The sequence below is a fragment of the Bombina bombina genome, chromosome 7 (genome assembly GCF_027579735.1).
Source record: "Bombina bombina isolate aBomBom1 chromosome 7, aBomBom1.pri, whole genome shotgun sequence".
NCBI lineage: Eukaryota > Metazoa > Chordata > Amphibia > Anura > Bombinatoridae > Bombina > Bombina bombina.
Genome location: NC_069505.1, coordinates 381,911,975 through 381,927,773, shown reverse-complemented (window position 1 = coordinate 381,927,773; position 15,799 = coordinate 381,911,975). Strand labels below are relative to the sequence as shown.

At 39.2% G+C, this 15,799-nt stretch overlaps 1 protein-coding gene across 1 annotated transcript in view; it reads left to right on the top strand.

Annotated features, from left to right (window-relative positions):
- Positions 1-12,097: 12,097 nt before the first annotated feature.
- The window catches only part of LOC128636381 (tRNA-splicing endonuclease subunit Sen2-like), a 37,144-nt gene continuing 33,442 nt past the window's right edge, over positions 12,098-15,799 (top strand). The window contains exon 1 of the mRNA XM_053689404.1: positions 12,098-12,106. Within this exon, the coding sequence (XP_053545379.1) occupies positions 12,098-12,106 (9 nt within the window). The remainder of the gene's footprint in view (positions 12,107-15,799) is intronic.

Sequence of the window (15,799 nt, the reverse complement as noted above, 5' to 3'; positions counted from 1 at the left end):
CTCCCTGTGGTTTCCTCTGCGTCTGTCTTTTTATTAGCCTTACAGGTTGTACCGCTCCTATCTGACATCCCTTATCACGTAGAGGGAGCCCGGAGAGGTGCAACCTGTAAGGCGGATTAAAAAAGACAGACGCCGAGGAAACCACAGGGAATACTACAGGATGTGCTTTATTCATGTAACATTTTCTGTCTATTAAGTGCATTCACTTATGATTTGTTATTAAAGTTTAACGCTACTCTGAATCAGGGTTGCGCTTCTTTTTATATCTCCAACATACAGTTTTACAAGAGAAGAGTAAAACAACACGCTTTTGGAATATAGCTGCATCATTCCTGTATTTTTGGGAGCGTTAAAAGGAAATCTTACTAGGATCAAAGTTTAAACCGAAAAGGATTGTAAACATCACCAAACAAAGCTGTTAATATGAACATTTATTGATTGCATACTCGGTGAACATTTGGTGAGACTCAATTAACCCTTTATTGCACTGAATCCTTTTTTTAAGCATATTACTTTTATCATTTTCTATTTTTTTATTATTTGCTTGCATTTAATTCATTTGCTTTTAATTTATTCTGTAAGTGTTATCTACTTATTTATTTACTTAATTAGGTTCCACTTCTGCAGAGTATAAGCACTATTTATTAGAGTAAATTTAAGATTGTTAACATTTTTGATTTTTTTTTTTTTTTTATAGATGTGCTTTTTCAACTGTAATAAAATCCTCTGTACTGTAAATAGTTTACATTCCAATGTTCATCACATATGTAATATGTATATTCAATATACATATATATCTATAGCTGTATATACTCGTACTGTATATGTGTGTGTGTGTGTGTGTGTGTGTATGTATGTATATATGTGTGTGTGTGTATATATATATATATATATATATATATATATATATATATATATATATATATATATATATATATATATATATATATATATATATATATACACACACACACAGAGAGAGAAATGCACTCACAGGAACGAACAACCAGCTCAATACCATTGTTAGCCTGTTCTATGGCGATTTACCACCTGGGTGCAACTTCTTTTAGCCCAGCAATGCTTTTCACAGAGTAGAACTTTCCTGTAGTATATCAGTCTGATCCCGCCTATTACGGTCAGTCCAGCGCCGAAATACCAGGCAATTCCTTCTCTGGACAAGGAACACAGCAACCCCAGACGATCGTTTCTGCCTTCATTGGGCCTCGTCAGTGAGGTGTAGCAGTATTCCTCTAAGCACACTGAGCAAGGAGTCCACGTCTGGTTTCCCCTTTTTCCCATAGGGAGACTAAATACACACAGAGAGAAATGAACAACCAGCTCAATACCATTGTTAGCCTGTTCTATGGCGATTTACCACCTGGGTGCAACTACTTTTAGCCCAGTAATGCTTTTCACAGAGTAGAACTTTCTCTTGTTAAGTGTATCCAGTCCACGGATCATCCATTACTTGTGGGATATTCTCCTTCCCAACAGGAAGTTGCAAGAGGATCACCCACAGCAGAGCTGCTATATAGCTCCTCCCCTCACTGCCATATCCAGTCATTCTCTTGCAACTCTCAACAAAGATGGACGTAGTAAGAGGAGAGTGGTGTATTATAGTTAGTTTTTTAACTTCAATCAAAAGTTTGTTATTTTTAAATGGTACCGGAGTGTACTGTTTCATCTCAGGCAGCATTAGAAGAAGAATCTGCCTGTGATTTCTATGATCTTTGCAGAAGTAACTAAGATCCACTGCCGTTCTCACATATTCTGAGGAGTGTGGTAACTTCAGAGGGGGAATGGCGTGCAGGTTTTCCTGCAATAAGGTATGTGCAGTTAATATATTTCTAGGGATGGAATTTGCTAGAAAAATGCTGCTGATACTGGATTAATGTAAGTTAAGCCTTAAATGCAGTGATAGCGACTGGTATCAGGCTTATTAACAGAGATACATACTCTTATAAAAGTGTAATATAAAACGTTTGCTGGCATGTTAATCGTTTTTATATATGTTTGGTGACAAAACTTATTGGGGCCTAGTTTTTTTTCCACATGGCTGGCTTGATTTTTGCCTAGAAACAGTTTCCTGAAGCTTTCCACTGTTGCAATATGAGTGGGAAGGGCCTATTTTAGTGCTTTTCTGTGCAGCTAAAAATACTGACAGAGACATTCAGCTTCCCTCTGCATGATACAGGACATCTCTGAAGGGCTCAAAAGGCTTCAAAGTCGTGTTTGAGGAGGGTAACAATCACAGTAGACTGTGGCAGTTGTTGTGACTGTGTTTAAAAAAACGTTTTTGTCATTTATTATTCTGTTATTGTTATTAAGGGGTTAATCATCCATTTGCAAGTGGGTGCAATGCTCTGCTGACTTGTTACATACACTGTAAAAATTTTGTTAGTGTAACTGCCTTTTTTCACTGTTATTTCAAATTTTGTCAAAATTTGTTTCTCTTAAAGGCACAGTAACGTTTTTTATATTGCTTGTTAACTTGCTTTAAAGTGTTTTCCAAGCTTGCTAGTTTCATTGCTAGTCTGTACAAACATGTCTGAAACAGAGGATACTTGTTCATTATGTTTAAAAGCCATGGTGGAGCCCCATAGGACAATGTGTACTAAATGTATTGATTTCACCTTAAACAGTAAAGATCAGTCTTTATCTATAAAAGAATTGTCACCAGAGGGGTCTGTCGAGGGGGAAGTTATGCCGACTAACTCTCCCCACGTGTCGGACCCTTCGCCTCCCGCTCAAGGGACGCATGCTAATATGGCGCCAAGTACATCAGGGACGCCCATAGCGATTACTTTGCAGGACATGGCTGCAATCATGAATAATACCCTGTCAGAGGTATTATCCAGATTGCCTGAATTGAGAGGCAAGCGCGATAGCTCTGGGGTTAGACAAGATACAGAGCGCGTAGATGCTGTAAGAGCCATGTCTGATACTGCGTCACAATATGCAGAACCTGAGGACGGAGAGCTTCAGTCTGTGGGTGACGTCTCTGAATCGGGGAGACCTGATTCAGAGATTTCTAATTTTAAATTTAAGCTTGAGAACCTCCGTGTATTGCTTGGGGAGGTATTAGCTGCTCTGAATGACTGTGACACAATTGCAGTGCCAGAGAAATTGTGTAGGCTGGATAAATACTATGCAGTGCCGGTGAGTACTGATGTTTTTCCAATACCTAAAAGGCTTACAGAAATTATTAGTAAGTAGTGGGATAGGCCCGGTGTGCCCTTTTCCCCACCTCCTATATTTAGAAAAATGTTTCCAATAGATGCCACTACACGGGACTTATGGCAGACTGTCCCTAAGGTGGAGGGAGCAGTTTCTACTTTAGCAAAGCGTACCACTATCCCGGTTGAGGACAGTTGTGCTTTTTCAGATCCAATGGATACAAAATTAGAGGGTTACCTTAAGAAAATGTTTATTCAACAAGGTTTTATTTTACAGCCCCTTGCATGCATTGCGCCTGTCACTGCTGTGGCGGCATTCTGGTTTGAGGCCCTGGAAGAGGCCATCCATATAGCTCCATTGAGTGAAATTGTTGACAAGCTTAGAACTCTTAAGCTAGCTAACTCATTTGTTTCTGATGCCATTGTTCATTTGACTAAACTAACGGCTAAGAATTCCGGATTCGCAATCCAGGCGCGTAGGGCGCTATGGCTCAAATCCTGGTCAGCTGATGTGACTTCAAAGTCTAAATTACTCAACATTCCTTTCAAGGGGCAGACCTTATTCGGGCCCGGGTTTGAAAGAAATTATTGCTGACATTACTGGAGGTAAGGGTCATACCCTTCCTCAGGACAGGGCCAAATCAAAGGCCAAACAGTCTAATTTTCGTGCCTTTCGAAATTTCAAGGCAGGTGCAGCATCAACTTCCTCTGCTTCAAAACAAGAGGGAACTTTTGCTCAATCCAAGCAGGCCTGGAAACCTAACCAGTCCTGGAACAAGGGCAAGCAGGCCAGAAAGCCTGCTGCTGCCTCTAAGACAGCATGAAGGAGCGGCCCCCTATCCAACAACGGATCTAGTAGGGGGCAGACTCTCTCTCTTCGCCCAGGCGTGGGCAAGAGATGTTCAGGATCCCTGGGCGTTGGAGATCATATCTCAGGGATATCTTCTGGACTTCAAAGCTTCTCCTCCACAAGGGAGATTTCACCTTTCAAGATTATCTGCAAACCAGATAAAGAAAGAGGCATTCCTAAGCTGCGTACAAGATCTCCTTGTAATGGGAGTGATCCATCCAGTTCCGCGGACGGAACAAGGACAGGGGTTTTATTCAAATCTGTTTGTGGTTCCCAAAAAAGAGGGAACCTTCAGACCAATTTTGGATTTAAAGATCCTAAACAAATTCCTCAGAGTTCCGTCATTCAAGATGGAAACTATTCGAACCATTTTACCCATGATCCAAGAGGGTCAGTACATGACCACAGTGGACTTAAAGGATGCCTACCTTCACATTCTGATTCACAAGAATCATCATCAGTTCCTGAGGTTTGCCTTTCTAGACAGGCATTACCAATTTGTAGCTCTTCCATTCGGGTTGGCTACAGCCCCAAGAATTTTTACAAAGGTTCTGGGCTCACTTCTGGCGGTCCTAAGACCACGAGGCATAGCGGTGGCTCCTTACCTGGACGATATCCTGATACAGGCGTCAAGCTTTCAAATTGCCAAATCTCATACAGAGATAGTTCTGGCATTCCTGAGGTCGCATGGGTGGAAAGTGAACGAAGAAAAGAGTTCTCTATCTCCTCTCATGAGGGTTTCCTTCCTAGGGACTCTAATAGATTCTGTAGAAATGAAAATTTACCTGACGGAGTCCAGGTTATCAAAACTTCTAAATGCTTGCCGTGTTCTTCACTCCATTCCGCGCCCCACGGTGGCTCAGTGCATGGAAGTAATCGGCTTAATGGTAGCGGCGATGGACATAGTGCCATTCGCGCGCCTGCATCTCAGACCGCTGCAATTATGCATGCTCAGTCAGTGGAATGGGGATTACACAGATTTGTCCCCTCTACTAAATCTGGATCAGGAAACCAGAGATTCTCTTCTCTGGTGGTTATCTCGGGCCCATCTGTCCAAGGGTATGACCTTTCGCAGACCAGATTGGACAATTGTAACAACAGATGCCAGCCTTCTAGGTTGGGGTGCAGTCTGGAACTCCCTGAAGGCTCAGGGTTCATGGACTCAGGAGGAGAAACTCCTCCCAATAAATATTCTGGAGTTAAGAGCAATATTCAATGCTCTTCTGGCTTGGCCTCAGCTAGCAACACTGAGGTTCATCAGATTTCAGTCGGACAACATCACGACTGTGGCTTACATCAACCATCAAGGGGGAACCAGGAGTTCCCTAGCGATGTCAGAAGTCTCCAAGATAATTCGCTGGGCAGAGACTCACTCTTGCCACCTGTCAGCGATCCATATTCCAGGTGTAGAGAACTGGGAGGCGGATTTTCTAAGTCGTCAGACTTTTCATCCGGGGGAATGGGAACTCCATCCGGAGGTGTTTGCTCAATTGGTTCTCCGTTGGGGCAAACCAGAATTGGATCTCATGGCGTCTCGCCAGAACGCCAAGCTTCCTTGTTACGGATCCAGGTCCAGGGACCCAGAAGCGGCACTGATAGATGCTCTAGCAGCGCCATGGTTCTTCAACCTGGCTTATGTGTTTCCACCGTTTCCTCTGCTCCCTCGTCTGATTGCCAAGATCAAACAGGAAAGAGCATCAGTGATATTGATAGCGCCTGCGTGGCCACGCAGGACCTGGTATGCAGACCTAGTGGACATGTCATCCTTTCCACCATGGACTCTGCCTCTGAGACAAGACCTTCTAATACAAGGTCCTTTCAATCATCCGAATCTACTTTCTCTGAGACTGACTGCATGGAGATTGAACGATTGATCCTATCAAAGCGTGGCTTCTCCGAGTCAGTAATTGATACCTTAATACAGGCACAAAAGCCTGTCACCAGGAAAATTTACCACAAGATATGGCGTAAATATCTTCATTGGTGTGAATTCAAGAATTACTCATGGAGTAGGGTTAGGATTCCTAGGATATTGTCCTTCCTCCAAGAGGGTTTGGACAAAGGATTATCAGCTAGTTCTTTAAAGGGACAGATTTCTGCTCTGTCTATTCTTTTACACAAGCGTCTGGCAGAAGTTCCAGACGTTCAGGCATTATGTCATGCTTTAGTTAGAATTAAGCCTGGGTTTAAACCTGTTGCTCCTCCATGGAGCTTAAACTTGGTTCTTAAAGTTCTTCAAGGGGTTCCATTTAAACCCCTTCATTCTATTGATATCAAACTTCTTTCATGGAAAGTTCTTTTTCTGATGGCTATTTCCTCGGCTCGAAGAGTCTCGGAGTTATCTGCCTTACATTGTGATTCTCCTTATCTGATCTTTCATTCAGATAAAGTTGTTCTGCGTACAAAACCTGGGTTTTTACCTAAGGTGGTTTCAAACAAGAATATCAATCAAGAGATTGTTGTTCCATCATTATGTCCTAATCCTTCTTCAAAGAAGGAACGTCTTTTGCATAATCTAGACGTAGTCCGTGCCTTGAAGTTTTACTTACAGGCTACTAAAGATTTTCGACAAACATCTAACCCAGAGCTTTCCAAACTTTTCATGTTAGCGACACACTTTTAGACCTACATCATTTTGTGACACAGTAATTCAGTTGTACTGGCAAACAGGAGGTTAAATTAACTTGATTTAAGAGATACGGACACATACATAAATTATATAATAACTAAATGTATTCACAAGTAACAGTATGTATGTGCAAGAATTAAAAAAAAGTTTAATACCACCAATAGCTACTTACTATTTTAATGGGTTGTATGAGGTTGATGGGATGAACACAGTTTCTGAATATTTGGTGGAATATTAGCTAAAGACATTCGCATTTCATCATCAAGCATTTTTAAGCTTCCACTTCCTATCGATATATCAAGAGCAGGAGCAGCAATGCACTACTGGGAGCTAGCTGCAGAAAAAACCCCCCACTGACTTCAGCTCATCGTTTAAGCTGTCACCCTCAGAGCTCTGTGAGTCCGACTGACTACTGCCCGCGCTGCAAACACACTGCTGTCCCACTCACTGACTACACATGCAGTCACGAGCCGATTGAGGAGACTACACGTGCAGTCAGGAGACAATTTTCCCACCCTAAGCCGCCAATGGGAATAGTTTCAGTTCCTGTTGAGCTGTGCCAATCAGTTAAGATGATCTGTGACCCACTAGGTATCACGAGTCAACCATGTGATATGCGTAGCAGGCAGGTGGAAAGTCAAAAACCAAAAAAAAATTTTTTTTAAATGTTACATTCAAAAAACTTTGTGCTGAAGCAGGGACACACCTACACACTGTTGCCGACACACTAATGTGTCACGACACACAGTTTGGAAAGCACTGATCTAACCTGTTTGTTGTTTACTCTGGACAGAGGAGAGGTCAGAAGGCCTCGGCAACCTCTCTTTCTTTTTGGCTTCGGAGTATAATCCGTTTAGCCTATGAGACTGCTGGACAGCAGCCTCCTGAAAGGATTACAGCTCATTCTACTAGAGCTGTGGCTTCCACCTGGGCCTTTAAAAATGAGGCCTCTGTTGAACAGATTTGCAAGGCTGCAACTTGGTCTTCCCTTCATACTTTTTCCAAATTTTCCAAATTTGATACTTTTGCTTCTTCAGAGGCTGTTTTTTGGAGAAAGGTTCTACAGGCAGTGGTTCCTTCCGTTTAAGTTCCTGCCTTGTCCCTCCCATCATCCGTGTAATTTAGCTTTGGTATTGGTATCCCACAAGTAATGGATGATCCGTGGACTGGATACACTTAACAAGAGAAAACATAATTTATGCTTACCTGATAAATTTATTTCTCTTGTAGTGTATCCAGTCCACGGCCCGCCCTGTCCTTTTCAGGCAGGTCTAAATTTTAATTAAACTACAGTCACCACTGCACCCTATGGTTTCTCCTTTTCTCGGCTTGTTTCGGTCGAATGACTGGATATGGCAGTGAGGGGAGGAGCTATATAGCAGCTCTGCTGTGGGTGATCCTCTTGCAACTTCCTGTTGGGAAGGAGAATATCCCACAAGTAATGGATGATCCGTGGACTGGATACACTACAAGAGAAATAAATTTATCAGGTAAGCATAAATTATGTTTTCCTGTAGTATATCAGTCTGATCCTGCCTATTACGGTCAGTCCAGCGCCGAAATACCAGGCAATTCCTTCTCTGGACAAGGAACACAGCAACCCCAGACGATCGTTTCGGCCTTCATTGGGCCTCGTCAGTGAGGTGTAGCAGTATTCCTCTAAGCACACTGAGCAAGGAGTCCACGTCTGGTTTCCCCTTTTTCCCATAGGGAGACTAAATACACACAGAGAGAAATGCACTCACAGGAACGAACAACCAGCTCAATATCATTGTTAGCCTGTTCTATGGCGATTTACCACCTGGGTGCAACTTCTTTTAGCCCAGCAATGCTTTTCACAGAGTAGAACTTTCCTGTAGTATATCAGTCTGATCCCGCCTATTACGGTCAGTCCAGCGCCGAAATACCAGGCAATTCCTTCTCTGGACAAGGAACACAGCAACCCCAGACGATCGTTTCGGCCTTCATTGGGCCTCGTCAGTGAGGTGTAGCAGTATTTCTCTAAGCACACTGAGCAAGGAGTCCACGTCTGGTTTCCCCTTTTTCCCATAGGGAGACTAAATACACACAGAGAGAAATGCACTCACAGGAACGAACAACCAGCTCAATACCATTGTTAGCCTGTTCTATGGCGATTTACCACCTGGGTGCAACTACTTTTAGCCCAGCAATGCTTTTCACAGAGTAGAACTTTCCTGTAGTATATCAGTCTGATCCCGCCTATTACGGTCAGTCCAGCGCCGAAATACCAGGCAATTCCTTCTCTGAACAAGGAACACAGCAACCCCAGACGATAGTTTCGGCCTTCATTGGGCCTCGTCAGTGAGGTGTAGCAGTATTCCTCTAAGCACACTGAGCAAGGAGTCCACGTCTGGTTTCCCCTTTTTCCCATAGGGAGACTAAATACACACAAAGAGAAATGCACTCACAGGAACGAACAACCAGCTCAATACCATTGTTAGCCTGTTCTATGGCGATTTACCACCTGGGTGCATCTTGTTCAGAGAGGAATTGCCTGGTATGTCGGCGCTGGACTGACCGTAATAGGCGGGATCAGACTGATATACTACAGGAAAGTTCTACTCTGTGAAAAGCATTACTGGGCTAAAAAGCTGCACCCAGGTGGTAAATCGCCATAGAACAGGCTAACAATTTTATTGAGCCAGTTGTTCGTTCCTGTGAGTGCACTTCTCTCTGTATGTATTTAGTCTCCCTATGGGAAAAAGGGGCAACCAGACGTGGACTCCTTGCTCAGTGTGCTTAGAGGAATATAGCTACACCTCACTGACGAGGCCCAATGAAGGACGAAACGATTGTCTGGGGTTGCTGTGTTCCTTGTTCAGAGAGGAATTGCCTGGTATTTCGGCGCTGGACTGACCGTAATAGGCGGGATCAGACTGATATACTACAGGAAAGTTCTACTCTGTGAAAAGCATTACTGGGCTAAAAAGCTGCACCCAGGTGGTAAATCGCCATAGAACAGGCTAACAATTTTATTGAGCCAGTTGTTCGTTCCTGTGAGTGCACTTCTCTCTGTATGTATTTAGTCTCCCTATGGGAAAAAGGGGCAACCAGACGTGGACTCCTTGCTCAGTGTGCTTAGAGGAATATAGCTACACCTCACTAACGAGGCCCAATTAAGGACGAAACGATCGTCTGGGGTTGCTGTGTTCCTTGTTCAGAGATGAATTGCCTGGTATTTCGGCGCTGGACTGACCGTAATAGACGGGAACAGACTGATATACTACAGGAAAGTTCTACTCTGTGAAAAGCATTACTGGGCTAAAAAGCTGCACCCAGGTGGCAAATTATATATATATATATATATATATATATATATATATATATATATATATATATATATATATATATATATATATATATATATATATATATATATATATATATATATATATATATATATATATATAAAAAAAACTAAAACACACACAAACGCACACACTCTCCTTCTGTCAACTCTCACATCAGCGACTGCTTATCTGACATTTCCTCCTGGATGGCCTCTCACCACCTAAAAATAAATATGTCCAAGACCGAACTACTTCTAATTCCCCCCTCTAGCTCCACTCCAGTCTCTAATTTTTCTATCACTGTTGGCGGCACCACTATCTCCCCATCACCCCAAGTCCACTGCCTCGGAGTCACGCTTGACTCAAATCTGTCCTTTATTCCCCACATCCAACTGCTCTCTTCATCCTGCCGCAACCACCTACGCAATATCTCCAAAATTCGCCCGTTTCTGAGTGCTGAAACTACCAAACAGCTCATCCACTCCCTGGTAATTTCTCGACTTGACTACTGTAACAACTTACTAACTGGCCTCCCTTTCTCCCCTCCAATCCGTCCTAAATGCATCTGCCAGACTAATCCACCTCTCTCGACGCTCTGTTTCTGCTGCGCCTCTCTGTGATTCCCTTCACTGGCTCCCCATTCACAACAGAGTTAAATTCAAAATTCTCACCCTGACCTACAAAGCCCTCACCAATGCTGCCCCACCCTACCTGTCCTCACTCATCAACAAATATACTCCTGCCCGTCCCCTAAGATCCAACAACGACCTGCTTCTTGCATCCTCTACCATCACCTCCTCTCATTCTAGACTACAGGACTTCTCTCGTGCGGCACCAACCCTCTGGAACGCACTTCCTCGAGATGTCAGACTTGCCCCTAACCTCTCCTCCTTTAAACGTTTCCTAAAGACCTTTCTGTTCAGGGAAGCTTATCACCCGACTTATTAACAAACTAACCAATTAACGAACAGTTGCCCTTTAGCTCCTCACTAATATCATTCTCACCTCTGCAGTCCCCACCTCCTGTTTCCAATCCTCCTACCCATCTAGATTGTAAGTTCCCACGGGAACAGGGCCCTCAATTCCCCCTGTATTTGTCTGTAAAATTTTGTGTCTTATCGTATTGTTTCTCCACTGTACTGTTATCCTTGTACCCATGGGTAGCGCTGTGGAATCTGTTGGCGCTTTATAAATAAAGAATAATAATAATAAGAAGAAGAAGAATATATATAGTATATAAGAATATATATTTTAAAATAAAAAGAACATTTTATTTTATGTGAGAAACATTAGAATGTACAATATGCATAACTACCCTTTGGCTTTAGCGCTGTAGGTCTAATGCATGTCGGGTTAGTGCACTAGCGTTCCGTTCTTGTTTTTTTTTTTAAAGCGCGCTCCATTAAATTCTATGATGAGAAGGATTTAATGCGGTTGTGATACCTGAAGTTAGCGTGCGTCGGGTTTCGTTCGCACACACAAACAATTTACTTTCAAGGTATAATATGTGCGTTAATCTGTGCACATTAAAAGTTTACTTTCAGCAGTGTTTGCGCTCTAGTGTAAGTGCTAAATAGAGCGCCACTTGTAGTCTGGCCCTAAATAAGTTCCTGAGGAGATCACTGCTGATGCAATACAAACCAACACCAGCTCTCTGAGAAGACATGGTGTTTGAATCCTTTTCCTCTAGTCACAGGTAGCATATGTGCGTATGCCGCTGAAACATTAATAACTTTCAGTAGAAGTGTTTTTTTCTAAAGGAAGAAGATAGCAACATTTTTTCGTTTACTATTGAAATGCACCTGTGCACATTCAATTTTCACCTTTCTATCCCTACAATAAACACGTTATCACTCATTTTATTTCCTTTTAAAATGTGTTTTATGTGGGTCTTTTCCATATAGTGCGATACTTCTTTTTTTTTTTTTCCTGATTATTGTGATTTATCTTTAACATTGAGTCTACCCTCCCCAATGCCTTTTTAGGAGTTGTGAATAAATAAAGAACACTATGAATAGCATAATATAATTATATAATTATTTGGTTGACCTCTAAGGTGGAGATATATATCTGTATCAGTGTTCTCCCCCAGGACCTTTTTAGCTGGTGCACCACCTGGCTGATTTTACTGATGGCCTGGGTAAAACTTTAGCCAAAATTAGCTAGTATTAAAAATGCTCAACTTTTATTGCACATATTGGGCTAGATTACAAATGGAGCGCACTTCCATAGGCTCCAACGGGAGCCTCGTTCTCATGCCGTGAGCAGTAAAGCAGGTAAGACGCGCAGAGAATGGGCAGCAAATGTTAAATATACTTGTACTTATATATTTATGTGTTTTATATGTGTATATACACACATGTAAGCATATACTTATATATTTATGTGTATATACACATATATAAGCATATATTTATATATTTATGTGTTTATATGTGTATATACACATATGAAGCATATACTTATATATTTGTGTTTATGTGTGTATATACACATATATAAGCATATACTTATATATTTATGTGTATATACACATATAAAGCATATACTTATATATTTATGTGTTTATATGTGTATATACACATATAAACATATACTTATATATTTGTGTTTATATGTGTATATATACAGATATAAGCATATACTTAAATATATAAGTATATGCTTTATATGTGTATATACACATAAACACATAAATATATAAGTATATGCTTATATCTGTATATATACACATATAAACACATAAATATATAAGTATATGTTTATATCTGTGTATATACACATATAAACACATAAATATATAAGTATATGCTTTATATGTGTATATACACAAACACATAAATATATAAGTATATGTTTATATCTGTGTATATACACATATAAACACATAAATATATAAGTATATGCTTATTTCTGTGTATATACATATAAAACACATAAATATATAAGTATATGCTTTATATGTGTATATACACATAAACACATACATATATATGTGTTTATATGTGTATATACACAGAAATAAGCATATACTTATGTATTTATGTGTTTATATGTGTATATACACAGATATAAGCATATACTTAAATATATAAGTATATGCTTTATATGTGTATATACACATAAACACATAAATATATAAGTATATGCACATATCTGTGTGTATATATATATATATATATATATATATATATATATATATATATATATATATATATATATATATATATACACACATATAAAACACATAAATATATAAGTATATGTTTATATCTGTGTATATACACATATAAACACATAAATATATAAGTATATGCTTTATATGTGTATATACACAAACACATAAATATATAAGTATATGCTTATATCTGTGTATATACACATATAAACACATAAATATATAAGTATATGCTTATTTCTGTGTATATACACATATAAACACATAAATATATAAGTATATGCTTTATATGTGTATATACACATGAACACATACATATATATGTGTTTATATGTGTATATACACAGAAATAAGCATATACTTATATATTTGTGTTTATATGTGTATATATACAGATATAAGCATATACTTATATATTATATATGTATATATACACATATAAACACATAAATATATAAGTATATGCTTATATCTGTATATATACACATATAAACACATAAATATATAAGTATATGCTTATATCTGTGTATATACACATATAAACACATAAATATATAAGTATATGCTTATATCTGTGTATATACACATATAAACACATAATTTGTGTTGATATGTGTATTAGACATATAAAGAATATACATATATATTTGTGTTGATATGTGTATTAGACATATAAAGCATATACATATATATCTGTGTTGATATGTGTATTAGACATATAAAGCATATACATATATATTTGCATGGAACACACAGTCCCCATTGACCGCAATGTAAAGGCACTTTTCAGTGTCGTTTTTTTTTTCTAACACCTCACACTCGTCAACTTTAACCCCTAAAAACTGCTTTGTGCAGTTTTTGTTTTAATTTTAAAAAAAATTCTACATTTTTTTTTTTTTAATATAAAACTAAAGTATACTTTATTTTGGGGGCAATTGAGGCACTTTTGGAAAATTAACCAGGGATCTGATCTCTGGCTCATTTTCGTAGTGCTAATTGCTACTGCGAGCTGCTTGCGGTAGCAATAACCAGCCACTTGTAATGGCTGATTATTTATCGTGCGCCCATAAACAGGTGGATTTGCCCGTAAACGGGCTCGCAAAAAATTTGCGCTCCACTTGGAATCTTGCCCATTATCATTAAATATATTTCTGTTAAGTTATGCAATTAATTTGCACTTTGAATAGCAGGAAATGATATAATTGTAGAAAATATTACCCTGCCCCCACCTAGCTACTTCATAATTCCACCCGGCTGGCAAACTTTTCTGTTGAAAACACTGTATATAAATATAGTAAACATTTGAGCTAGTTTTATAATCTCCCTTTTTTTCTCTTCTTAATAGATTTATAACTAGAAAGAGTTAATATATTTTTTTTTTTATTGCTAACCTGTGGGAATAACATTGTCAGTAATTCGGAATAATGAAATAATCCAGTGACACATCTGTAGAATTCCTTTTGAGCACATCTGTGTGAATTGAAAGGTCATTGCTTTTCCTGTGTTTGTGTTAAGGTTTATAGAAGACCGCTTTTAATAGACTACAGTTTTTTTAGCAGTGATGCACACTCTTAATTTACACTCTTCACTTAAAAATAGGCTATTCACAAATAAAATTGAATTTCCGTTAAACTGTGAGGATTGATGGTTTAGTAACTAACATATATTTATATTTTTTATAAGGCAGAGTAAATCCTTAAAGGGACATAAATGCAAACAGAAAATTCTTTCTCTTACAGCATTTTATTATAGCACTGTTGCTTATATATCACTGTGTTAGAGCTGCAATGCTCTACTGAACACGTGGTGAGACAATGACGAGACGTGTACTGCTGCTCTTCAAAGGATAACCGAAAGAAGAAATTAAATCTGATAATAGAAATAATTTAAAAAGTAACTTAACATCAAATTCTCTATCTAAACAAGGAAACTTTAATTTGACTTTATTTTTCTTTTTAAATATTTTTGGCTAGATTACAAGTTGAGTGCTATTTATCGGTCTCGCTCTTGCACTTAATCTGCTAGAAGTAAGCTTTTTGCGTACGTCGGTAAGCGCTCATATTACTAGTTGAAGTTAAAAGGTTTTCCACAAGAGATAACCCGGTGCCCGCAAAAAGCTGAACTTGGAATATGGCAACCGTGTTAACGTATTCCCCAATAGACTATAATAGAGCGTGAAAAGCGGAATAAAACCTAACACACTTACTCGCACGCAAACCTTTTTACCTTTAACCAAACCCGACATAAATTATTAGCATTTCACATTCAAATGTTCTACATAAAGGAATAAGATATATATATATAGATATACACACACACAATATAAAAAGCCCTGTTAAAATGTCAGGTTTCTGTGATGTAAAAAAATGAGACAAAGATAAATAATTTCAGAACTTTTTCTCCAACATTGGTGTGTCCGGTCCACGGCGTCATCCTTACTTGTGGGATATTCTCTTCCCCAACAGGAAATGGCAAAGAGTCCCAGCAAAGCTGGCCATATAGTCCCTCCTAGGCTCCGCCCACCCCAGTCATTCTCTTTGCCGTTGCACAGGCAACATCTCCACGGAGATGGTTAAGAGTTTTTTGGTGTTTTAAATGTAGTTTTTATTCTTCTATCAAGTGTTTGTTATTTTAAAATAGTGCTGTATGTACTAT